The 27,341-nt window shown below is 42.2% G+C and overlaps 1 protein-coding gene across 3 annotated transcripts; it reads left to right on the top strand.

The window, feature by feature from the left end:
- Positions 1-604: 604 nt before the first annotated feature.
- On the top strand, positions 605-26,768 carry zgc:193801 (uncharacterized protein LOC564476 homolog). 3 transcript variants are annotated; one of them, XM_024382122.2, is made up of 8 exons: positions 605-814; positions 1,745-1,943; positions 2,333-2,523; positions 2,782-2,981; positions 4,267-4,420; positions 4,613-4,750; positions 5,792-5,884; positions 26,009-26,768. In XM_024382122.2, the coding sequence occupies exons 1-8, from the start codon at positions 800-802 to the stop codon at positions 26,480-26,482; spliced, it is 1,464 nt and encodes a 487-aa protein (XP_024237890.1). In that variant the 5' UTR covers positions 605-799; the 3' UTR covers positions 26,483-26,768. The 3 variants fall into 3 exon arrangements, with proteins under 3 accessions (XP_024237890.1, XP_024237891.1, XP_024237892.1); XM_024382123.2 differs by having other exon boundaries at positions 4,270-4,420; XM_024382124.2 differs by having other exon boundaries at positions 2,782-2,955; positions 4,262-4,420.
- The last annotated feature ends 573 nt before the right edge of the window (positions 26,769-27,341 follow it).

Below are 27,341 nucleotides of genomic sequence, written 5' to 3' on the forward strand. Positions count from 1 at the left end.
TGTGTTAACCTCAGACCTTAGCGTTTATTCGAAAACACTATTCTTTGCCCATTAATTTTCTCCATAGGGATAGCTGAACGAACCAGAGGTATCTCATTTCCGGGGTTTAGGACTACAAACTGGAACGCTCTATACAAAGATGGTTTAGTATAAAGACGTATAGAAACTGCTTCTCCAATAGAAATCCCCGATCACGCTTGTAGGCGACCTTGGCTAGCTAAACTCATGCGCAGAAACACGTAATCGGGTCTAACGGTCGTCTCGCGTCGAATTGCGCATGTGCAAGCCGTAAAATCAAAGCACTCCTTCGATATACAGTTGTTTTTGACGAAAATTTAAACGTGTCAGTTTGTAATTTTCACAAGGCTGGAGTAATGGCATGTTCAGCTACTTATTACATTGGATCGAATCTAGGTAGTGCCTTTAGATTTCAAGAAAATGTACAACTAAGGAATCATTTTTGACTTCTCTCATTGTCTTCTCAAACCCCTAACCCAGGCCTGCTTGGTCTGTTTCGCAAGTGATCTCGCAAGTCTCGCTATGTTGCGCCTCTGGGTTTAGAAACTCTCCATGCTCTTTGTTTATTGTATAAAAAAACGACCGAAAAAAAAAACTACGCCACGCTCTGTCAACGTAAGCACTTACACGTTCGCCGCCATTGCAAGCAAAACGAGTGCACAGATGACGAACAACACACAACACTTCACAACATGCGATTTGGCTCGCTTGTTTGAACCAAAATTAACCGATAACTTTACCTGAATGTGTTTCAACAAAAGTTCCAGCTTCAGCAGATAAAATGTCGGCTTTTATTGTAAGTATATCGATTGATCAGTCACATTTCCAAAGGGTCTCAAGTCTAGTCATGAAGGCCACATGATGGATGGACAGTCTTTATCTAGCTAAAACGTTAGCTAGCTAGCTGGAACTGCTACACGCATCCAAACTAGCGCCTGTATAAAGTTGTTGATTAGCAAGCTATTTAAAGTGTCAACAAGCAGTAGAAACAAAAACAAAGCCGGGTCCCCGAACCAGTTTCGATAACAAAAACTGAGGGATGGGTCTAGATAAATGTAACCACTCGCAAATGCATAGACAGCTATGAATGCAAGGACTGACGAGCCATATATGATATCAAAATGATCGTTTTGGAATTGTTTTGAGGCTATATTGTGATTGTTTACATTTACTTTGTTTACAAGCGTTGTAGTAAAAAAGCTTATTTTGAGTTATGATGGGGAACGAAAGTTAAACTAAGCTCATGAGGCATTTCTAAGTTATGTTCTGCAGGAATCAATGGGTACATATCATTAATTTATGTCGAAAGATGGATGTAACAACTGCTGATTGCTCCTTTTAATGTCCAAACAAATGCCCGTAAGTAGTCTGCACTGTAGCTAGATAATTATGTTATGTTCAAATGGCTACGATAAAATGGTGTGGAAACTTGACGTGAGGCCTGTGAGGGGATATGCTCAGTAGTTTATTTCATGCATGCGGTTGACCTTCAGTCTAAGGCACCTATTTACCACTAGTTGAAAGCAAATAATCTTCTAGCAGAAATTTATAAACAACTAGAGCACCTAATGGAACATTATTGTCATTCAGCTCAGTATGTAACTAGTGATTAAAATAATATAGCTACTAACTACAGTACATATGTTGTTAAAATGAAAATTGTATGAGGATTAACTTGCAACAGTTATCCTCAGTCTACCTGAATCTCATTGCCTTGCTGTTTCAGGCCCACCCTTCGGTGCGGATCAGGGGCACAGAGCACACCTACAACCCAGTGTTGTGTCAGGACGACAACTGCTCAGGCAAGGACAAGGGCACTCATATGCACTGTCCTCTCTGCACTGTGGTCGAGGCCTATCATGACCCTCTTATCCTACGGGCTCATTACCGCATTAAACATGTTGACAAGGGCATCGACTTTGCTGGTGAGAGGCTTTTCAACACGTATACATAAAAGTACACATCAGATGCTAGATTCAGTTGTAGTGTGACTTTGCCAAAAGGTTTCAGTGAGTGATCTTTCACTCAAATCAGTTAAATATTTAAAGAAATAATAATCTAGAAGAAAAATAAACGCACACCTATTAAGACGAGGTGCTGGCTAGTGGAGTAGAAAACTTGAAAATAAAAGAGAGCCGCACACTCTAGGAGCTCAGATGCAAAAATGTAATTACCAACGTTTCGACAGCCAAGCTGTCTTCATCAGGCAGGCTCTTTTATTGATTAAAGAAATAATCAGGCAGGCTCTTTTATTGATTGCTGGAAAATACATGGGACCTACAACTTTACAGCAAGCTTTTTGTCTTCCCTTCAGGCCTAAAAGTGCTTCGATGCTGCAACCACTGTGAGATCGTGGGCACCATCAAAGGGGAGAAGAGGTTCAAGGGGGCACACTGGCACTGCTACCGCTGCCGAAACGGCTTCAACCGCCGAGACGAGGCCATCAAACACTATAAGACCCACTTCCGGAACCCCCACACCACCTTCCAGATACAGGTCACACAGGTACTACCACCAAACTACTGTAATAGAACATACATTCACCATTGAACACTGTGAGTATGAAGAGTAAACAGACAGGGCACTTATTCTCCATATATACAAAAATGGAGTAGGAGTGCTGATCTAGGATGAATTTTAGCCTTTTAAATCATAGTCAATAAGAGTCCTGAATTCTAATACTTGATTAGCTCGCCCACTCTGAGAATCTTTGTGAACGCGGACCAAGACAGATGTCTCTCAATCCCCTCCTTGTGCATTCAGGAGGTGAACAGCCGACAGTATTATGACCAGAGTCCGGAGGCCCACCCTAAAGCCTATGGAGGGCTGGAAGTGTGTACGGGCTCTGGGGTGGAGGGCGGAGACATGGGGACTATCATGGCGCAGCCAATCCTCAACACAGCCAACACGGAGACTCTGCTCACTGTGGAACCCAAGGTTTCATATATGTCTCATGATTTGTGGTGGGTAAATGTGGATAGCAGGGATGTAACAATTCACCGATACGCATCTGTCCCAGGTTCAAATGTTTAAGTTATTAGTGCATAGGTTCTAGGACCCCAAACCGTTCCAAATGTAGCACGCATCGGTCAAAATCTATTAAAACGTTACAAATCGCTGGTTCACAAAAATTTGGGGGCTCAAATGACTTTCTACCTTCCAAAAATACCTAATCTTTTGTGACACCTGTGTCCTCTCCTTCAGTGTCGAGCTAAGCATGTCATTGATCTACAAGTAATTTTGCATGCCGAACAACCCCAGGCAATATTAGTAGCCTAGTCAAATTGTGTGCTGCTTCGTGCCGCTGACAAACCAGAGGTAGACCTATTGCTGATTTTGCACATCACCTTCAGCATTCAAATGTTTGTATTGTCAAATGTGCTTTTAAATTGTTTTACCGGAATGAAAGTATCCTAAGCTACTACCAGAGACACAGCTCTCATCTGGCTATACATGCTGAACGGGGCTTACATTGGATTAATTTAGATTTCAGGTTCACCATCAGCAAACATTTTACTTGAAACAATCAGTGTATATGTTATTTTTTAGATATACAGGGTAAAGTTGATCATTTCAATACAAGGACAACACTCACTTTTGCTACCCGCACTGCATGGGCGAAGCAAGAGAAGCTCACTCAGTCTGTCAACTTGTAGTTGTGCTATATATTCATTGGCTATGTCATAGCATAATTGTGTAGGTGATAAATATTGATAAATTAAAACTCAAACTTTTAATTTGCAAAAGTTATTAATTAATTAAGGGGAGAGATGGTGCTTTCAGATCAGGTGTGGGGGGACACAGATCAAGTTCATGTGCGCCATCAGCAGCAGATTTTAATTTAGAAATGAAAATGAATGTGTTTTTGCAACAAATATCAGTGCATCGAATTTTATCGCATCAAACCGAATCATTTCAAACTAAAACTTATCGTTCCTGTATCAGCGTCTATCTATAAAATTGTCTTGAAAGGGATAGATGCACATCCCAAGTTGAGAGGGTTGTGGTGGGTTGATATTGTGAAGTGTATGTGGAAAAGTGTATGTCATGTTGTATTGTGTGATCTGTACAACATGCCCTGTTGCTTGTGCCAACAAAGTTTTTATATCGGTGTCGTTGAATCTTCTATAGCGGTAGTGTCACCAGTGTTAAAAAGGTTCATCTCAAGCCCAGCACAGGAGGTGTATATGTCAAGTAACTTGTCTGGTCATTGTATGGTGATTGGTGCCTGCTCTGGTTGAAGGACAGCAGCGTGAACAATGGGATCCTAGTGGCAGCCGAAGAGGAGGTGGGGCCTTCCCAGCATACCCTGGACCAGACCCAGACGCTGGTTCTCATGGACCCAGATGGACAGGGAGGCAACCTGATTTACGAGGAGGCGGCCAGTATTATCTCTGAACAGGTGTCTCCATTGAGTTATCTTGCAAATACTGTGCTTTAGTAAGTTCTCACATCCAATATTAATTACAACCCTCATCAATCTACATACTTTTATGCAAGCAGCCTGCATGCCCTAATGCTAACCTCTGTTACCCCTCTACCCCCCTTCATGTCATGATACTAACCTTGGTGTACCTGTGGTTGTCTATTGCAGGGCGGGGAGAGTCTGGAGCAGGCCCTACATATAGAGAAGCATCTTCTGGAGCTCCACCAGCAAAATGTGACCTTGCGGCAGGAGAAGGACGCCATGGAGAAGAGGCTAAGGGCAGAGATCCACAGACTTAACGAACAGGTACACTAACAGCAGACTTGTGAGCTGAGATACAGACTCAAAGACCAAGTACACTGACCAGCACACAGTATGTAACCTCAAAGAAAGGTTATCAAAACAAGATAGCTTTTTTGTGTATGCTAAGATGCTTTGTATGGTGAACTGTGTGTGAAGGATAGATATTAGATCATTTTTAACATGTTTAGTGGCAGCAGGGGAGGCAATGCGAGGAGACTGAGGGCAAAGATACAGCATCTCAAAGACCACCAGGTACAAAAATGGGTAACTTAACGTGATGTCTTTTTGTGAAAGAAACTTATTTGTATGATGAACTTGTCATAATTTGTGTCTGTGTGAAGAATAGATGTGTTAATTTTTAACATGTTTAGCGGCAGGAGAGGCCAATTGGAGAGGTAGAGATGCCAAGATTCTTTGACCTCGTTCAGGAACAGGTATTTTTGGCACCCAGAAGCAAACCTTGCGTGTGCGTGCACTGGCTGGCCAGAGACTTGAGGGTAGACACTGACAGAAGGCTGAAGGTAGAGATGCTTACAATTATAGACTCCAGGCACACAATGTTAGTAAATGGCAAAACACCCATGGTTTCAACACTCCCCCTTTCCTGGCTTTGCACTGATGTTTACGAGTGTTTTAACTGGGGCAAAAAGTGTGGAAATTAAGAGTTGTGGGAGTCACTCAATAAATGCAGCAAAACACTCATGTGAAAGATGGATTTCAAAATCGTATAGGCCAGAATCATTCAGCAATTGACCGGGGAAAGGATACGCAATCTCAATCAGCAGGCACACTGACCACGGTATGGAGCAGCAGACATGGTTAACTTATCAGGATAACTTTGTTTTTTTGGTGGAGGAAACTGATTTGTATGTGGATCTTCTAAAAATGTCTATTTGTGTGAAGGATAGATGGGAGTTAAAGAGCTTACCTTATGTCTCTTCTAGTAAGTCCTCCACCTTTTCTGTATTTGACATTCTTGATGGAATGGAAAACAGACCATTCTGACATGGCCATGTTGTCTCCCCTGTGCTGAGGTGCCCCCAGGTGGCCAGTGTGGTGCAGGCCAACATCAAGATGTTTGAGGAGCTAAAGCTATACCGCTCTGCAGAGAACAGCCAGCAGAGAATCGATCAGCTGGTGAGTGGACGCCTGTAACCGCTACTGTAGTGATGATCCTAAGTGTTGTTAAATGTTAGAACTGAACTGGAACCCCCCCCAAAAAAATTGTTCCGTTCCACTGTTCCGACCAGCAAAATAAACCAAAAAGTACAGTTTTATATCATTCCCTTTTCAACCTATGAAATCAAGTTTTTAAAAAAATATTTAGCTCATTAAATTACATCACCGATCAGTGCGGAAAGAGCAGGCAAGCTAGTTGTTTACATGCATGATGGACAGACTAGTGTATCCTATGGCACACGATGCAACTGAAATGTTGCGGTTGGGGAGAGATCGAGAGTGGGTTAAGGAGGAGGCTTGAAGTGCTGGGCATCTTATCACATGCATTATCTGACTTGGGTCCACATAATTATACTTACGGTAGAGTGGCTTCTATGAAGGAACTTTAATGTCCTTTGAGCTAGCTAACAAGCTTGTGTGTGCAGAGCGGTACCAGAATTAAAGACATGTCTTACCTTTTTGTTGTTAAATACAACGTGATAGGCCTATGGTATCCTTATCTAGCATTGGAAAAGTTAATCCATTCTTTAGCTAATAAAAAAATCGTTCTGCCCATCTTCTGAATCACGATTGTAACGTCAGTACAGTAGCCTATGCTCCGTAGGGGCAGGTAGCCTAAACACATACACACTGGCAAAGATTTTCAGAGTTTGCAGGCAGACACTGGAAAAGTTTCTGAGTGACAGAGTGAGGGTTTGCATAGGTTTTTTTTGTGGGACTAGAAAAAATGACTGGAACGTAAAATAATGTTATTAACCAGTTCCCATGCTTTTAAAATAACAGTTCTGTTCCTGAACAGTATGGATCACTTTTGTTTCTGTTCCTTGAAAATGTTCAATATTTTCTGGTTTTCGGTTCTGTTTCTAGGGCTGGCTGACCCCATTTAGTCAACTGGTTGATTGTTTGGTCGATAGGCTGTTGGTCGACCGAGATTTCTTTAGTCGAGCAGTAGCAAAAAAATATATAGATCTATCATGGTGTACAAGACACCTGTCTAATTTGTGCTGAGTGGGCTGATCCATTGTGGGTATGCACAGTCCATCAGTCTAAGACACGTGCTACTGAAATTGTATCTGGTTATATTACATAAGAACAATGGTGCAACACTAATAAAAATAATATTATTTAAAAACAAATGTGCTTTCTCCCTCGTTGGATAGCGGTCGCTGTCCCTGCTTCTGAAACACATTAGTGTGCTGTTGAATTGGCGCCTTTTCCTAGACCATGTTGCTATGTGGATAATAGCAACGTTATCCACCATATTGGTGTTGAGAACAGTTTTTATTTATTTTTTTATATTTTTTTTACCTTTATTTAACCAGGTAGGCAACTTGAGAACAAGTTCTCATTTACAATTGCGACCTGGCCAAGATAAAGCAAAGCAGTTCGACACATACAACGACAAGAGTTACACATGGAGTAAAACAAACATACAGTCAATAATACAGTATAAACAAGTCTATATACGATGTGAGCAAATGAGGTGAGATAAGGGAGGTAAAGGCAAAAAAAAGGCCATGGTGGCAAAGTAAATACAATATAGCAAGTAAAACACTGGAATGGTAGATTTGCAGTGGAAGAATGTGCAAACTAGAAATAAAAATAATGGGGTGCAAAGGAGCAAAATAAAATAAATACAGTAGGGAAAGAGGTAGTTGTTTGGGCTAAATTATAGGTGGGCTATGTACAGGTGCAGTAATCTGTGAGCTGCTCTGACAGTTGGTGCAATGCCGCTGAGGCATCAGCAGAATGAGGAGATGAGAAAACAGCCCTTGCCTTGTTATCTAAGAAAAGTGTGGAGAGGGGAAGCCCAAACTTAATTAGGTATATAAACAATAGCCTAACTGTTAAATGTGCCTGGCTTTATAAAACCGCAATATATCTACAGAAATAAGACCGTGTTTATTTAATAGCCTACTGATTTCGCCTCAAGCAATGACATGTCAAGTAAGCAATTTCACAATTGGGCTGTTTTTAATCTTTGCTTTACTGTAATAAAGGCTTTACACTTTTTGTCGTTGGAACAGCCTCTGGTATTATTTCAAATTTATGTTTACACTGTTCCAAATTGCCTGAAAAATAATATTTATTATAATAATAATAATAATAATAATGCTCCTTTTTCTTGATCATCTTCTTATTAGAATAATAAATGTCATTAGTAGGGCAGGTAGCCTAAACACATACACACTGGCAAAATTTTCAGTTTGCAGGCAGACACTGGAAAAGAAGCCTTGTATAACTACCATTGAGCTGTAGGCCTCAGAGCACATCCTGTTTAGTCTTAGTACTGTAACTTAGGCCTGTATGTCAATATATAGGCTACTGTATCAATCAACCATTCATTTGTTCATGTCATCACACAGCATATAAGTCATTCATGATTTGAAATGCAATCAAGCATTTTAGTTTTAAAATAAAGCGAGCCCTGAATAATTAGCTTAAGCAATAAATAAACTGTTCCATTTCAGAAATTGCATTCACAAATTAGTGCGAATGTTTTTAGTCTTTGCTGTAATAAAGACTTAACAAAAAATGTTACAACAGGCTCTGGTACTCTTATACTTTATTTAGTGTTAACATTGTTCCAAACGGTCAGAAAAATTATATTGCAATCTATACAGCACCTGTTTGGCACACATAATATGCACTCAGCACTTTCTCCTTACCTTATTTTTCTTGATCTCTAGTATTTTCCACAACTAGTCACATTAATTCCACACATCTGACATTCCCTTTAACTCCTGAGCAATCTGTAAATATTCCCCCGTTTTGAGGTTTATTTGTCACATCCTCTGCATCCATTTTGCTGTTGCATGTGTTACGGTTTTGAGATTAAAAAATATATACTTTTTTATTTTTTGGAGGGGGGGGGGTAGATCAGCTTTAATATTGTAGCTTCCATCAATGTAATTGTCTGCATCACTTCAAATCCCCCATATATATTTTGCAAATATACATACATATACACATACAGTACCAGTCAAAAGTTTGGACACCTACTCATTCTAGTTTATTTTTTACTAATAACACATGGAATCATGTAGTAACCAATAAAGTGTTAAACAAATCAAAATATATTTGCGATTCTTCAAAGTAGCCACCCTTTGCCTTGATGACAGCTTTGCACACTATTGGCATTCTCTCAACCAACTATGGCCAGGAAACACAAGCAATCTACATTAGACTGGTGGAAATCTGTCCTTCGGTATGATGAGTCCAAATGTGAGATTTTTTGTTCCAACTGCCGTGTCTTTGTGAGACACAGGGTAGGTGAACGGATGACCTCCGCATGTGTGGTTCCCACCGTGAAGCATGGAGCAGGTGTGTTTGTGTGTGGGGGGGGCTTTGCTGGTGACACTGTCAGTGATTTATTTCTGAGGCTGGTAACTCTGAAATAGTAAAAAAATAAACCCTGGAATTAATAGGTGTCCAAACTTTTGACTGTGTGTGTATATTCCTTTCTAACCCTACCTCCCCTAATTGGAGTGAACTAGTGAACAACAATGCTTAGACCTCTACTTACAGCTTATACATTTTATGGACAGTCTATTTTACAGTAGATCTATTTCCTTTGTTTTTACTCCTGTCCTTCCTCAACCTGTACCATCTATTTCTGATGTCCATCCGGTTTGATTTCTATTTGCCATATCTTTCAAACTGTGCTCTTTCACAGAAGTTTCACAAAAATCTATATACGTTTTTTGGACACCGTATGTTTTACATTAGTTATCTTGTTATTAGTCCCAACCTTCAGCTCCATTCTACCCATCTATCTCTTAACACCATCCACATTGGATTTATATTTGACCTATCCTTTTCAACTGTGCTGTGATGTTTCAGAAAAGTTCTGAACCTTTCTATTCTCATTGTTTCTACATATTGAAAATAATAATACTTTGCAAAAATGTTTATTATTATTAGGGTTGCACATTTTGGGTAATATTCAGAGGTGGAAACTTTCTGTGGGAGTATATGGGAATTACTGGAAATAAATCATGTTTAAATGTAGATGTTTTTTTGCATTGGATATATTTACCATGTCATATGGAGACAAAAACCTTTTTACCTTATCATAAGTAGACATAACTGCAAGTGATTAAATCCTTCCGATAGAAATGTTAAAACAATTTAGTCACCAAAGTGAACTTTAATTAAACGAGTTGACTCTTCACATGGGATTATTTCACTGAACAACAAAAGGGAATATTGAATGATCCATCGCATCTCCAAAAACATTTTCAACATACAGTGCCTTGCGAAAGTATTCAGCCCCCTTGAACTTTGCGACCTTTTGCCACATTTCAGGCTTCAAACATAAAGATATAAAACTGTATTTTTTTGTGAAGAATCAACAACAAGTGGGACACAATCATGAAGTGGAACGACATTTATTGGATATTTCAAACTTTTTTTAACAAATCAAAAACTGAAAAATTGGGCGTGCAAAATTATTCAGCCCCCTTAAGTTAATACTTTATAGCGCCACCTTTTGCTTCGATTACAGCTGTAAGTCGCTTGGGGTATGTCTCTATCAGTTTTGCACATCGAGAGACCGAAATTTTTCCCATTCCTCCTTGCAAAACAGCTCGAGCTCAGTGAGGTTGGATGGAGAGCATTTGTGAACAGCAGTTTTCAGTTCTTTCCACAGATTCTCGATTGGATTCAGGTCTGGACTTTGACTTGGCCATTCTAACACCTGGATATGTTTATTTTTGAACCATTCCATTGTAGATTTTGCTTTATGTTTTGGATCATTGTCTTGTTGGAAGACAAATCTCCGTCCCAGTCTCAGGTCTTTTGCAGACTCCATCAGGTTTTCTTCCAGAATGGTCCTGTATTTGGCTCCATCCATCTTCCCATCAATTTTAACCATCTTCCCTGTCCCTGCTGAAGAAAAGCAGGCCCAAACCATGATGCTGCCACCACCATGTTTGACAGTGGGGATGGTGTGTTCAGGGTGATGAGCTGGTTTGCTTTTACGCCAAACATAACGTTTTGCATTGTTGCCAAAAAGTTCAATTTTGGTTTCATCTGACCAGAGCACCTTCTTCCACATGTTTGGTGTGTCTCCCAGGTGGCTTGTGGCAAACTTTAAATGACACTTTTTATGGATATCTTTAAGAAATGGCTTTCTTCTTGCCACTCTTCCATAAAGGCCAGATTTGTGCAATATACGACTGAATGTTGTCCTATGGACAGAGTCTCCCACCTCAGCTGTAGATCTCTGCAGTTCATCCAGAGTGATCATGGGCCTCTTGGCTGCATCTCTGATCAGTCTTCTCCTTGTATGAGCTGAAAGTTTAGAGGGACGGCCAGGTCTTGGTAGATTTGCAGTGGTCTGATACTCCTTCCATTTCAATATTATCGCTTGCACAGTGCTCCTTGGGATGTTTAAAGCTTGGGAAATCTTTTTGTATCCAAATCCGGCTTTAAACTTCTTCACAACAGTATCTCGGACCTGCCTGGTGTTCCTTGTTCTTCATGATGCTCTCTGCGCTTTTAACGGACCTCTGAGACTATCACAGTGCAGGTGCATTTATACGGAGACTTGATTACACACAGGTGAATTGTATTTATCATCATTAGTCATTTAGGTCAACATTGGATCATTCAGAGATCCTCACTGAACTTCTGGAGAGAGTTTGCTGCACTGAAAGTAAAGGGGCTGAATAATTTTGCACGCCCAATTTTTCAGTTTTTGATTTGTTAAAAAAGCTTGAAATATCCAATAAATGTCGTTCCACTTCATGATTGTGTCCCACTTGTTGTTGATTCTTCACAAAAAAATACAGTTTTATATCTTTATGTTTGAAGCCTGAAATGTGGCAAAAGGTCGCAAAGTTCAAGGGGGCCGAATACTTTCGCAAGGCACTGTACATCTGTAAAATTGATAGTCTAGAAACTAAAGCATTGCTTGTCTTCCTCTCAGGCTTCCATGTCTTCTCCCTAAACCTCCTCAATGTCCACCTCTTGAACATCAGACTCTGGGGCCTATTCTTCACTGTCACTTTCCAACCTTGTTGAGGATGGCTCGTTGTCAGGCTCAAATTTGCCCGGATGGACACCAATTTTTCAACCCGTGTATTGGTCAGCCTGTTGCGTGCTTTGGTTTGTGTGTGTTCCCAAACAAGGACCAGTTGCACTCTGTGGCGGTTGATGGGATTTGGAGGATGATGGAGGCAACAGGGGAAAGAGCCTCAGATCCACAAAGTCCCTTCCACCAGGTGGCTGATGAGATATGTTGGCACAACTGCCATATTGCATCTCCATCCTAAAGCCCTTGCTTGGAACTGTACTTCGCCAGACCTTGGCCTCATCCAGGCCAAGGTGGCGAGACCCGTAGTGATGACACCATAGGTCTTGCTGATCTCTGCACCAGACAGGATGCTCTTGCCAGCATACTTGGGGTCCTACATGTATGCTGTGGTGTGCATGGGCTTCAGCCAGAAGTCTTCACCCTTTTTGATGTATTTCAGAACTGCAGTTTCCTCTGCTTGGGGCAACAGTGAAGTGAGCAGAGCAGTACAGATTTTTTCTCTTACATCTGCAAGCAGAGTCTGAACATCACACAGGATGGCATTGTCTCCCTCAATCTGTGCAATGGCTACCATAGGCCCTGTTTGTTTCAGGCTGCTTACCACTCTCCCACAATACATAATCCAGGAGGATCCTCTTGATGGGGTTGTCCATATTGGCAGACTGTGATATGGCCATTTCTTGGAGAGACTCCTTCCCCTCAAGGAGACTGTCAAACATGATGAGAACACCACCCCAACAGGTGTTGCTGGGCAGCTTCAATGTGGTTCTCTTATTTTTCTCACTTTGCTTGGTAAGGTAGATTGCTGCTATAACTTGATGACCCTTCACATACCTAACCATTTCCTTGGCTCTCTTGTAGAGTATTGTTTTCAGTGGCATGATGTCCTTGAGGAGCAGATTCAATGCATGAGCAGCACAGCCAATGGGTGTGATGTGAGGGTAGGATTCTTCCACTTTAGACCAAGCAGCCTTTATGTTCACCGCATTGTATGTCACCAGTGCAAATACCTTCTGTGGTCCAAGGTCATTGACTCACTTCAGCTCATCTGCAATGTAGAGACCGGTGAGTCTGTCCCTTGTCTGTGCTCTTGTAGAATACTGGTTGATGGGTGGAGATGATGTAGTTAATTATTCCTTGCCCACGAACATTCGACCACCCATCAGAGATGATTGCAATAGTCTGCGTTCTCTATGATTCGCTTGACCTTCACTTTAACTCTGTTGAACTCTGCATCCAGCAAATTAGTAGATAAAGCATGTCTGGTTGGAGGGGTGTATGCTGGGCGAAGAACATTCAGAAATCTCTTCCAATACACATTGGCTGTGAGCATCAGATTCTGATGATTCTGCATCTTTGTTGCACACTTCACATGATTTGGCACAGTATTTGCAAATGTACACAGCTTTTCCTTCTACATTAGCTGCAGTGAAATGTCTCCACACATCAGATAGTGCCCATGGAATTTTCCTGTAGAGATTAGGGGAAAAAATGCGTAAAAAAACTAACAAATACAATTCCATGTATTGATAAATAGGTTAAGCAGTTTGATTAAACAACTCCTTTGTAAGATACATTTTTTAAATGAAACATTTATGGAAATAGGTGAATTAACACTCAGTTAGCAGGCTAAAACAAACCAGCAGAAATTGTTAAAAATGATTTAAACACACTTTGCTGTAGGCTACTATTTACTATTTAACAAAAAATATTGTATGTCATATAAAATATATTCACCCCACCCAATATTGTAATCAAAACTTACCAGAAAGCATGTAGTCCTTGGCTCAGACAGTGTAGTAGTGTGGGCTCAATAGTATCTCATTAGCGTGCAAGCTCTTGAGAATCAGCTGTACATGTGATGGAAGAGTGCACTGTGCATGCAGAAGGTTGCAATTCCATTGAATTGTGACATATTTTGGTTAAACTATCAAGACCTAGAATGGCCTTGTGTATCCAACAAAAAAAGGTGCACTGTTAACTTTTTAAAATAAATTTAAGCAAAATTCCAGGGCTTAACTTCCCATGAGAAATTCCGGAAATTTACAGTCATGTTTCCGATCCTTTGCAACCTTAATTATTTTATTATTGCTCGATCGACTATTACTTTTCAGATCACCCAGTAGTGCTATCTACGGTTTTCAGAGTTTATTTTAACCAATTTATTGATGTGATTATGTAATGTTATAGGTCAGGCCCTATTGTGCAGTATTCGGACAGGAATAGTTTTACTGGGGGAGGTGGGGTTATGTAATTATGTGCACGAGCACAAAACACCACATCTGTCATTTTAGTCCCGTCCAAATTGACATCCCTGTGTTGAGAAATCTCTGAGTTTGACATGTGTTGCTCGCAGTTTGATAAAGCAATAACTGATCTGATAAATTGAACTAAGTGCTGCGCACAGCCTTTATATGAAGGGCCTACATGTATCAACTTGCACAGTGAATGTTTTGTTTATGAATTGAATATTGCCAAATGCATCATTCAAAAATATTGTGCCTATTTAATGCATCCTTGCTGTTAATAGATCGCGAAGCAGCAGCATAGAACTAACCTAAACATTTGGAAATGATAAGTTAACTTTTTCATCCATAGCCTTAAAATGCATCTCAAGTGCAATTGCACGGTTTAGCTCACATCTGGAGGGCATTTAGGACGTACTGCGGAACCCTAAAATATTCTAATGATTATAATCACACTTCCTTAATTTAAATATTATAGGAAAGATGGTTTAGAAACTTGGGAACCAAGCTTGAGTTATCAGTGTGGCCCTATCACCTGGACATGTTGAAATGCTTTATCTTGTCAATTTATTGGAGTAAAAAGAATAAAGGTTGCAGGTTGGATAAAATGAATCCCGTGGAATAACGGACGTTCTGGAGTAATAATTACATAACCAACGTTCTCTAGTAATTCGAGATCAAATTCAACAACATCCGTTGAAATCAGAGCTCGCCAAGTTCAAAATACAAAACCGTAATATTAAACATTCATGAAAATACAAGTGTCATACATGATTCTTTAGCTTAGAAATTTGGTAATCTAACTGCGTCGTCAGATTTCAAAAAGGCTTTACGGCGAAAACATAGCATTCGATTGTCGGAGGACAGTGCCCCATGTCAACATATCTTTCAAACCCGCACTGGCGACACAAAATCATAAATGGCGATAAAATAAATCACTTACTTTTGAAGATCTTCCTCTGTTTGCAATCCCAAGGATCCCAGATACACAATGAATGGTCATTTTGTTCGATAAAGTCCTTTATATCCCAAAAACGCAGTTTAGTTGGGGCAATTAATTCAATAATCCAGTCCTTCAACATGCATACAAAGGATTCCAAAAAGTTACCAGCAAAGTTCATCCAAATGAGTCAAACAATGTTTTAAAAAAAATTATCCTCAGGTTGTCTAATATGTAAATAAACTATAATATGCCTCCCGGGTGGCACAGTGGTCTAAGGCACTGCATCGCTGTGCCACCGGAGACTCTGGGTTCGAGCCTAGGCTCTGTCGCAATCGGCCGCGACTGGGAGCTCCATGGGGCGACGCACAATTGGCCTAGCGTCGTCCGGGTTAGGGAGGGTTTGGCCGGTAGGGATATCCTTGTCTCATCACGCACTAGCGACTCCTGTGGCAGGCCGGGCGCAGTGCACGCTGACTAGGTCGCTAGGTGTACGGTGTTTCCTCCGACACATTGGTGCGGCTGGGTTCCAGGTTGGATGAGCTCTGTGTTAAGAAGCAGTGCGGCTTGGTTGGGTTGTGTTTCGGAGGACGCATGGCTCTCAACCTTGATCTCTCCCGAGCCCGTACGGGAGTTGTAGAGATGAGACAAGACAGTAACCACTAAAAATTTGATACCACGAAATTGGGGAGAAAAAGGGGGTAAAAATAAATAAATACATTTAAAAAAAAATAAACGATAATACTTCAGACTGAAATGACTGTTCAATAGCAAAGGAAAAGAACGAAGAGCACGCCCACTTTCACGTGTGCAAAAAGACCACTTTTGCCCTGGCGCTCAACTTTGAATGACTACAAATACCCTTTTTTTTTTTAACAAGCTTAAAACCTCCAGAAGCTAACCAGCTAACTAGCTACAAGCTATTTAGTCATTGTTAACTTTTTTTCAACCTGGATAACACTCGCCAGTCCAGCTTCCCTGCCCCATCCACCGCTGCCCCCTGGACACTGATCTCTTGGCTACATAGCTGATGCACTCTGGACTGTCCATTAATCACGGTACTCCATTCTGCTTGTTTGTTTTATCTGTCGGCCCCGTTGCCTAGTCAACACCATTTTACCTGCTGTTGTTGTGCTAGCTGATTAGCTGTTGTCTCACCTACTGTTTTAGCTAGCTTTCCCAATTCAACACCTGTGATTACTGTATGCCTCGTTGTATGTCTCTCAATGTCAATATGCCTTGTATACTGTTGCTCAGGTTAGTTATCATTGTTCTAGTTCTACTCTTCATACCCCTGATAACTCCTTTGTCCCACCTCCCACACATGCGGTGACCTCACCCATTACAACCAGCATGTCCAGAGATACAACCTCTCTCATCATCACCCAGTGCCTGGGCTTACCTCCGCTGTACCCGCACCCCACCATACCCCTGTCTGCGCATTATGCCCTGAATATATTCTACCATGCCCAGAAACCTGCTCCTCTTCTCTGTCCCCAATGCTCTAGGCGACCAGTTTTGATAGCCTTTAGCCGCACCCTCATACTACTCCTTCTCTGTTCCGCGGGTGATGTGGAGGTAAACCCAGGCCCTGCATGTCCCCAGGCACCCTCATTTGTTGACTTCTGTGATCGAAAAAGCCTTGGTTTCATGCATGGCAACATCAGAAGCCTCCTCCCTAAGTTTGTTTTACTCACTGCTCTAGCACACTCTGCTAACCCTGATGTCCTTGCTGTGTCTGAATCCTGGCTCAGGAAGGCCACCAAAAATTCAGATTTCCATACCCAACTATAACATCTTCCGTCAAGATAGAACTGCCAAAGGGGGAGGAGTTGCAGTCTACCACAGAGAGAGCCTGCAAAGTAATGTCATACTTTCCAGGTCCATACCCAAACAGTTCGAACTACTAATTTTGAAAATTACTCTCTCCAGAAATAAGTCTCTCACTGTTGCCGCCTGCTACCGACCCCCTCAGCTCCCAGCTGTGCCCTGGACACCATTTGTGAATTGATCGCCCCCCATCTAGCCTCAGAGTTTGTTCTGTTAGGTGACCTAAACTGGGATATGCTAAACACCCCGCCAGTCCTACAATCTAAGCTAGATGCCCTCAATCTCACACAAATCATCAAGGAACCCACCAGGTACAACCCTAACTCTGTAAACAAGGGCACCCTCATAGACGTCATCCTGACCAACTGGCCCTCCAAATACACCTCCGCTGTCTTCAACCAGGATCTCAGCGATCACTGCCTCATTGCCTGTATCCGCTACGGAGCCGCAGTCAAACGACCACCCCTCATCACTGTCAAACGCTCCCTAAAACACTTCTGTGAGCAGGCCTTTCTAATCGACCTGGCCCGGGTATCCTGGAAGGACATTGACCTCATCCCGTCAGTTGAGGATGCCTGGTCATTCTTTAAAAGTAACTTCCTCACCATTTTAGATAAGCATGCTCCGTTCAAAAAATGCAGAACTAAGAACAGATACAGTCCTTGGTTCACCCCAGACCTGACTGCCCTCGACCAGCACAAAAACATCCTGTGGCGGACTGCAATAGCATCGAATAGTCCCCGGGATATGCAACTGTTCAGGGAAGTCCGGAACCAATACACGCAGTCAGTCAGGAAAGCTAAGGCCAGCTTCTTCAGGCAGAAGTTTGCATCCTGTAGCTCCAACTCTGGGACACTGTGTCAAGTTCTGGGACACTGTGAAGTCCATGGAGAACAAGAGCACCTCCTCCCAGCTGCCCACTGCACTGAGGCTAGGTAACATGGTCACCACCGATAAATCCATGATTATCGAAAACTTCAATAAGCATTTCTCAACGGCTGGCCATGCCTTCCGCCTGGCTACTCCAACCTCGGCCAACAGCTCCGCCCCCTGGCAGCTCCTCGCCCAAGCCTCTCCAGGTTCTCCTTTACCCAAATCCAGATAGCAGATGTTCTGAAAGAGCTGCAAAACCTGGACCCGTACAAATCAGCTGGGCTTGACAATCTGGACCCCCTATTTCTGAAACTATCCGCCGCCATTGTCGCAACCCCTATTACCAGCCTGTTCAACCTCTCTTTCATATCGTCTGAGATCCCCAAGGATTGGAAAGCTGCCGCAGTCATCCCCCTCTTCAAAGGGGGAGACACCCTGGACCCAAACTGTTACAGACCTATATCCATCCTGCCCTGCCTATCTAAGGTCTTCGAAAGCCAAGTCAACAAACAGGTCACTGACCATCTCGAATCCCACCGTACCTTCTCCGCTGTGCAATCTGGTTTCCGAGCCGGTCACGGGTGCACCTCAGCCACACTCAAGGTACTAAACGATATCATAACCGCCATCGATAAAAGACAGTACTGTGCAGCCGTCTTCATTGACCTTGCCAAGGCTTTCGACTCTGTCAATCACCATATTCTTATCGGCAGACTCAGTAGCCTCGGTTTTTCGGATGACTGCCTTGCCTGGTTCACCAATTACTTTGCAGACAGAGTTCAGTGTGTCAAATCGGAGGGCATGCTGTCCGGTCCTCTGGCAGTCTCTATGGGGGTGCCACAGGGTTCAATTCTCGGGCCGACTCTTTTCTCTGTATATATCAATGATGTTGCTCTTGCTGCGGGCGATTCCCTGATCCACCTCTACGCAGATGACACCATTCTATATACTTTCGGCCCGTCATTGGACACTGTGCTATCTAACCTCCAAACAAGCTTCAATACCATACAACACTCCTTCCGTGGCCTCCAACTGCTCTTAAACGCTAGTAAAACCAAATGCATGCTTTTCAACCGATCGCTGCCTGCACCCGCATGCCCGACTAGCATCACCACCCTGGATGGTTCCGACCTTGAATATGTGAACATCTATAAGTACCTAGGTGTCTGGCTAGACTGCAAACTCTCCTTCCAGACTCATATCAAACATCTCCAATCGAAAATCAAATCAAGAGTCAGCTTTCTATTCCGCAACAAAGCCTCCTTCACTCACGCCGCCAAGCTTACCCTACTAAAACTGACTATCCTACCGATCCTCGACTTCGGCGACGTCATCTACAAAATGGCTTCCAACACTCTGCATCCAGTTTGCTGAGTAGTCTATCACAGTGCCATCCGTTTTGTCACTAAAGCACCTTATACCACCCACCACTGCGACCTGTATGCTCTAGTCGGCTGGCCCTCATTACATATTCGTCGCCAGACCCACCGGCTCCAGGTCATCTACAAGTCCATGCTAGGTAAAGCTCCGCCTTATCTCAGTTCACTGGTCACGATGGCAACACCCATCCGTAGCACGCGCTCCAGCAGGTGTATCTCACTGATCATCCCTAAAGCCAACACCTCATTTGGCCGCCTTTTTCCAGTACTCTGCTGCCTGTGACTGGAACGAATTGCAAAAATCGCTGAAGTTGGAGACTTTTATCTCCCTCACCAACTTCAAACATCAGCTATCTGAGCAGCTAACCGATCGCTGCAGCTGCACATAGTCTATTGGTAAATAGCCCACCCATTTTCACCTACCTCATCCCCATACTGTTTTTATTTATTTACTTTTCTGCTATTTTGCACACCAATATCTCTACCTGTACATGACCATCTGATCATTTATCACTCCAGTGTTAATCTGCAAAATTGTAATTATTCGCCTACCTCCTCATGCCTTTTGCACACATTGTATATAGACTCCCCCTTTGTTTTCTACTGTGTTATTGACTTGTTAATTGTTTATTCCATGTGTAACTCTGTTGTCTGCTCACACTGCTATGCTTTATCTTGGCCAGGTCGCAGTTGCAAATGAGAACTTGTTCTCAACTAGCCTACCTGGTTAAATAAAGGTGAAATAAATAAAATAAAATAAAAAAACCTTGTATAAAGACTTGACATCTAGTGGAAGCCATAGGAACTGCAATCTGGGAGGCGGAAATTAGATCTTTCAATAGCATTGCATTGGAAGTCATTCCAAGCTCAAAAAAATAATAATTCCGGATCGATTTTCTTCCCGTTTTCACCTGCTATATCAGTTCTGTTATACTCAGACATTATTTTAACAGTTTTAGAAACTTCAGTGTTTTCTATCCAATTCTACCAATTATATGCATATCCTACCCTCTGGGCCTGAGTAACAGGCAGTTTATTTTGGGCACGTCAGACATGCGGAAATTCAGGATACTGCACCGACCCTAGAAAGGTTAATGCTTACATTTTTTTAATGCCATGAATTGACGCCATTAACGCATTTTCTTAGTTTGACCCCCTGAACCATCCATAGTTCAAATTCAAGCCCTGGCAGCCAATGTGCTAGTTTGACAAACGCTTTACTTGCTAGCTACTTGTATGACTGAATAATGGATAATGCTAGTAAGGGGCTTTTAAATGGCCAATTCAATTTTAAATCACTCCCAGGTGGCTCTGTGGATAAAACCAAAGTAATTTGCATCTACTGCAAGGCTAAATTTGTTTATCAACAAAATACGAGTCATCGTTTTCAATTACAAGCCAAACCTACTGTTGACGCCGGCAATACAAGTAAAGTTACTAGTAGCAGTGGAGAACATCTTCGGCAGGCTAAGCTAGAAGGGTGTGCGCGCGGGAGGCCTGTCGACAAGCAGCAAGCTAACACAAGAAATAGCCAAGTGGATAGCTACAGCTTGCAGGCAAGTCCACATTGTGGAGGACGAAGGCTTGAGGGATAGCATCGGACCGAAAACGTATGAGTTACCCTCGAAAGCCACCGTTGTTACAAGAATACACAAGCTGTATGAAAGGGAGAGGGCTATGAAAGCAGAGGAGTTGAAACTCAACTCACGGGAGACCACTGGAACTCGGTCAGTAACCACAACTACCTGGGATACTGCTCACCACATCAATGGAAACTGCATTCACACGCTCTGGCTGTAGTGAAGACAGAGGCACTATGCTGAAATGTGCGCCGGGCATTTAGTGGCTCTAGCAAAGCAGTGGAACATTGAAAACAAAGTTACCACAGTTTGCATAGACCGTGCACGGAACATGATTGCAGCTGCCAGACATATGCCTTTTTGAACACCTGCCCTGCATCGCGCACAGTCTCATCACAGTGTCCCTACAGAACAGAGGGTTTGACAATGCCATAGCTAAATGGAAAAAAAATGTTGGCCATTTCAAACACAGCCCACCAAATGCTGCCGAGCTAGGACATCAGCAAATGGACTGAAGGAATCACTGGCACACAACAAGATGGAATTCCACTCTGGAATTGGTAACTCGTGTCCACAGAAAACAACAACTACTGAGAGATCACCAACAACCAACCGAAAACCATGCCAACCACAGCTGAACTAGAGAAACTGCAGAAGCTGGAGGCACTACTGGAGCCCTGCAGGTACTATTCTTTGTATCACTATTAGTGTTATAATAAGGTGTGTGTGTGTGTGTGTGTGTGTGTAAAGTGTGCGAGAGAGTCTGGGAATAAGTCTCTCACAATTGACAAGTGATTTTTGAGTGCTCTTTCACTGCAGATACTTGACTGAACTTCTGGGAGGAGAGATGTGCATTTCCTGCTCAGTGGTGTTGCCTGCTTTGTCATCTGTTTCGGGTGATTGAGAGCTCCAACGATAACCCTGCCTAAATGACAAGATTCATGCTGACATTCACAACTGACCTGGAGAAAGGCTGAAGCTCGCCACAGCACTTGACCCAAGGTTTAAGGACCTGAAATACCTTCACTTCAGGTCCTTAAACCTTGGGTCTAGTGCTGAAGGAAGAGAGGCCTGCACAGCAACTGGATAAAGCAACAGAGTTATAGCCACCAAAGAATCTGAGGAGGAATCCATTGAAAATGTGTGGAGTGTTCGAAAGCAGAGCCCAGTATCAACATGGAGGACTGTCCACTACAGTGGCGGTCACAGCATGCAGGGGCACACCAGGCTGGCCTGCATTGCACGAAGGTCCCTGGTAATGCCTGTTACATCAGTTCCTTTTGAGAGGTTGTTTTCACACTCCGGGCATATTGTACACAAGAAGAGAGCAGCTTTATCATCTGAAAATGTCAGCGGGCTTGTTTGTCTTTGCAATTGGCTCAGTGAAAAGAAATGGAGGAGGATGACTGAAGTGTATGGTCACAGGTTAATGTTCTGAGGGATTCCTGACATTGTTGTATAGGTTTATGTTCTTTGTATCAATTTTCTTTCTTATAGCCAACCCTCCAATCAGTAACTGGGAGAACTATCATTTTGTGTGTACTTACCTACCTACTGGGAGCATTAGTAAGTTCCAGGTCTTTTGTATTTAACTTGTTTATGGTGAATATGCCATTAAAAACATTCTGATACTGAAATATTTTTGGTTTCAGTCCCTCCCTACATGCCTGTAACTCAATACACTGCTTAAAAAAAAAGAATAATCTTTATTTAGCACCAAATTTGAGAAAATAAAAACTTTGCAGAATCGCAGAATTTAATTAATTAATCGCAGAATTTTAATGCAATTCATTATTTTGATCGTTTGACAGGCCTACTCTTTAATCACGTAATGCGTTGCATACATGTGTCACGTAAAAAGAGCAAGGGCTGAGGGAATAGGGAATGTCTTTCCAAAAACAAATGAGGGATTTCGGAAAAATAACTTTTCAGTCAGAGATGGCTGTAATTATGTTGCAGCTTCAGAAACACGGACAGCGCGATAAACACTTGATGTTCTGTGGTGGTCGCTGCAGCAGGGAGGAGAGCGAGACAATGGGTGCTAGTCACTGTCACTCCCTGTTTGTTCTTACACAGCACAGCAAGACTGAACCCGGCCCGGCACAATCAAATAAATTGCTGGTCGGACTCCCTCTAGTCATTTATGTGTTTTGATTATTTAATCAAACCGTGTGCTTAAAGCATCAGACAAGCTCAGTGAATATAGTTGATTTGATTATAATACATAGGATGTGTCAATACATGAAAAAAGACATGTTAAAAATGTAGACCAATCAATTGGTCGATAGAACAGAAACTCTTGGTCGACCACTTATTCTTTTGGTCCTGGACAGCCCTAGTTTCCTGGACCGGTTCCAACCCCTGTTATTCAATATTCTCAAGATCACATGCCAGATTAAAAACAACGTGTAAAGCCTCTTAGAAGAGCCTGTTGAAAATCTACAGAGCTATGCATATTCTGTATTGTTAGTAAAAATGACTGGGCTTCAATAGTATTCATGAGCTGGAATGTCAAAGGGCATTCCTTATTGCCCACTGAAGCAAAGTGGTTTCTCGTTTTAAATGCTTGTATACCAATATACATGTAGCTTCCCTGGAGCCATCCTTTTATAAATCTACTGAACATCACTGACAGGCCATTCAGTCGTTAGATGGCATAAAGCCCTATTCGGACGGGATTAGTTTTACTGGGGGAGGTTGGGTAATATAATTAAGTGCACGAGCACAATACACCACATCTGTCATTTTAGTCCCTTTCCGAATCTATGTCAGTAATTTTACATGGCAGAAGAGTAAATATTTGACAGAATAACGTGGTTTTTGGCAAACTCCAAAGTCCTCTTGACAATATTAGTCCCCCCGTGCAAATTGACATCCCTGTGTTTTGAGAAATATTTCTGAGTTTGACAGGTGTTGCTCGCGGTTTGAGCAAGTAAACCATAACTGATTCTATAAATTGAACGAAGTGCTGTGGATAGCCTTTATATGAAGGACCTACATGTATCAACTTTCACAGTGAATGCTTTTGTTTGTTTAATGCGAAGGAATTGAACATCGCCAAGTGCATCATAAAAAACATTAAAAGCAACATTGCTCTTAACAGATCGCAAAGCAGCATAAAACTGAGATAAATGTTTGGAAATTACAAGTTCACTTTCTATTCATAGCCTAACAACACATATCAAGTGCAAGTGTGCTGTTTGGCTCACATCTGAAGGCTGGGGGGCATTTAGGATGTCTTCTACTGCGGATTGCTAAAATATCATAATGAATATGATCACACTTCCTCAATTCAAATTATTATGGTGACACTATAAAAATGGGAACCAAGCTTGAGTTATCAGTGTAGCCATGTTATCATGTGGACTTGTTGCAATATCTTCACTCCTAGAAAAAAAAATCCAGGCTTCTGTCATAACTTTAAAAAAAATGTATATACAGTGCCTTGCGAAAGTATTCGGCCCCCTTGAACTTTGCGACCTTTTGCCACATTTCAGGCTTCAAACATAAAGATATAAGACTGTATTTTTTTGTGAAGAATCAACAAGTGGGACACAATCATGAAGTGGAACGACATTTATTGGATATTTCAAACTTTTTTAACAAATCAAAAACTGAAATTGGGCGTGCAAAATTATTCAGCCCCCTTAAGTTAATACTTTGTAGCGCCACCTTTTGCTGCGATTACAGCTGTAAGTCGCTTGGGGTATGTCTCTATCAGTTTTGCACATCGAGAGACTGAAATTTTTTCCCATTCCTCCTTGCAAAACAGCTCGAGCTCAGTGAGGTTGGATGGAGAGCATTTGTGAACAGCAGTTTTCAGTTCTTTCCACAGATTCTCGATTGGATTCAGGTCTGGACTTTGACTTGGCCATTCTAACACCTGGATATGTTTATTTTTGAACCATTCCATTGTAGATTTTGCTTTGGATCATTGTCTGGTTGGAAGACAAATCTCCGTCCCAGTTTCAGGTCTTTTGCAGACTCCATCAGGTTTTCTTCCAGAATGGTCCTGTATTTTGCTCCATCCATCTTCCCATCAATTTTAACCATCTTCCCTGTTCCTGCTGAAGAAAAGCAGGCCCAAACCATGATGCTGCCACCACCATGTTTGACAGTGGGGATGGTGTGTTCAGGTGATGAGCTGTGTTGCTTTTACGCCAAACATAACGTTTTGCATTGTTGCCAAAAAGTTCAATTTTGGTTTCATCTGACCAGAGCACCTTCTTCCACATGTTTGGTGTGTCTCCCAGGTGGCTTGTGGCAAACTTTAAATGACACTTTTTATGGATATCTTTAAGAAATGGCTTTCTTCTTGCCACTCTTCCATAAAGGCCAGATTTGTGCAATATACGACTGATTGTTGTCCTATGGGCAGAGTCTCCCACCTCAGCTGTAGATCTCTGCAGTTCATCCAGAGTGATCATGGGCCTCTTGGCTGCATCTCTGATCAGTCTTCTCCTTGTATGAGCTGAAAGTTTAGAGGGACGGCCAGGTCTTGGTAGATTTGCAGTGGTCTGATACTCCTTCCATTTCAATATTATCGCTTGCACAGTGCTCCTTGGGATGTTTAAAGCTTGGGAAATCTTTTTGTATCCAAATCCGGCTTTAAAATTCTTCACAACAGTATCTCGACCTGCCTGGTGTGTTCCTTGTTCTTCATGATGCTCTCTGCGCTTTTAACGGACCTCTGAGACTATCACAGTGCAGGTGGATTGTATTTATCATCATTAGTCATTTAGGTCAACATTGGATCATTCAGAGATCCTCACTGAACTTCTGGAGAGAGTTTGCTGCACTGAAAGTAAAGGGGCTGAATAATTTTGCACGCCCAATTTTTCAGTTTTTGATTTGTTAAAAAAGTTTGAAATATCCAATAAATGTCGTTCCACTTCATGATTGTGTCCCACTTGTTGTTGATTCTTCACAAAAAAATACAGTTTTATATCTTTATGTTTGAAGCATGAAATGTGGCAAAAGGTCGCAAAGTTCAAGGGGGCTGAATACTTTCGCAAGGCACTGTATAATTACAGGGGGCAGTTTGGAAAATGAATTCCGTCTGAATCGTCCTCTTGAATAACAGACATTAGGGTAATAATTACATAATCAACGTTCTCTAGCAATAGTAGTTCCGTGCAAATAGGGCTTATGACTCTCTTTGACCACTGATGATGCCTGTCTTTCTGTTTGGCAGGTGAAGAGTCTGGAGATGCAACACCGCACTCTCATCCACACCCAGCTAGCCTCCCTGAGGACAGAGCTTCTACGGCAGGCTGAGAGAACAACGTCCGTCAACGGCCACACAGAGCTCACAGTCAGCCTGGTTGGTGAGATAGCCACTCACCCTGGGGAGATGGCCCTCTTTGAGGAGGAACAGACTGAAACAAGGATAGAGAGGGAGGAAGAAGCATTGACCATGGTGGTGGTTCAGATGGGCCCTGACCCAGGGGACTTGGTACCAATATCGGGTGATTCATGTTTGGTGGCTGGGAAGAATGAGGAATCATCGGTCCCTGAGCTGGACAGTGTTGACTCTGGGGCAGAGCCCTTCAAGAATGCTACAGAATCCCTTGAAGACAAAGAGGGGGAGGAGAAATCATCAAGGAAGCGCAGCCCCAAAGAGGAACCCAGGGGGGAGAGTGAAGCCAAACTGCAACGCATCTGTTGAGATAATAGATCATGGAGACAGTGGCCTCTTACTCTCATCTGTTTTTCCCTTTCTCTCTCTCCAGTCTTTTCCTGGCAGTACTTGTGAGTTTCTTTAAAGGGGGTAACTTTCCCACAAGGGGTTCTAATAGGCTGCTGCAGACTGAGCCAGGCAGAGTACAGCAGTGGGAAAACCTCAACTGAGAAACCAGTCCCTAATATGGCTGTGAAAGTCAATGCATCCTCCACTCCCTGCAGTGTGTAAGCTGTATATAATGCTACTCCACTAAACCTACTGACTTACTGTTTACCAGTCTGCTCTGTACATTAGCTCTGTTTTAGAAGCTTCATGAAGGATGACTGTCTGCAGTGAATTAGACCTATTCATGGCAAATAACCAATTCATGTTATTTTGTTCTGACGGAAGTTTTTGCAATGTGTTCCAATTTTTCCATAAAGCTTGTTGGTTCCATTGTTCGACTAAACATTATTTTTTACAGACTGGAAGTAACTAACCATCTGTCTTGACGAGACAGCCACTTGTCACACTATGCAATTGTAGTTTGTTATACAATGTGTTGCTCATTAACTTGCATAAGGTGTATACAGTACAGCCTACAAATCATATCGGATACAACAGTACATCTCAAGCCTATGAATTTGCTTTATTTGAGAAAATGACTAAACGAAGCTACTATGTAGTTTATTGCTTACTGGTATTCAGGCATTGTTTTTCACCCCAAAGTTGTAGACAAATGAAAAGCAATCCCTTGACATGAATTTGTAGTTACTGAATAAAGAAAACAACAATGTGAAGAAATCTTTGTCATTCTGTCTGGGATATGAATGCATTCAAACCTATACACCACTTGAACATATTT

The sequence above is a fragment of the Oncorhynchus tshawytscha genome, linkage group LG20 (genome assembly GCF_018296145.1).
Source record: "Oncorhynchus tshawytscha isolate Ot180627B linkage group LG20, Otsh_v2.0, whole genome shotgun sequence".
Lineage (NCBI taxonomy): Eukaryota > Metazoa > Chordata > Actinopteri > Salmoniformes > Salmonidae > Oncorhynchus > Oncorhynchus tshawytscha.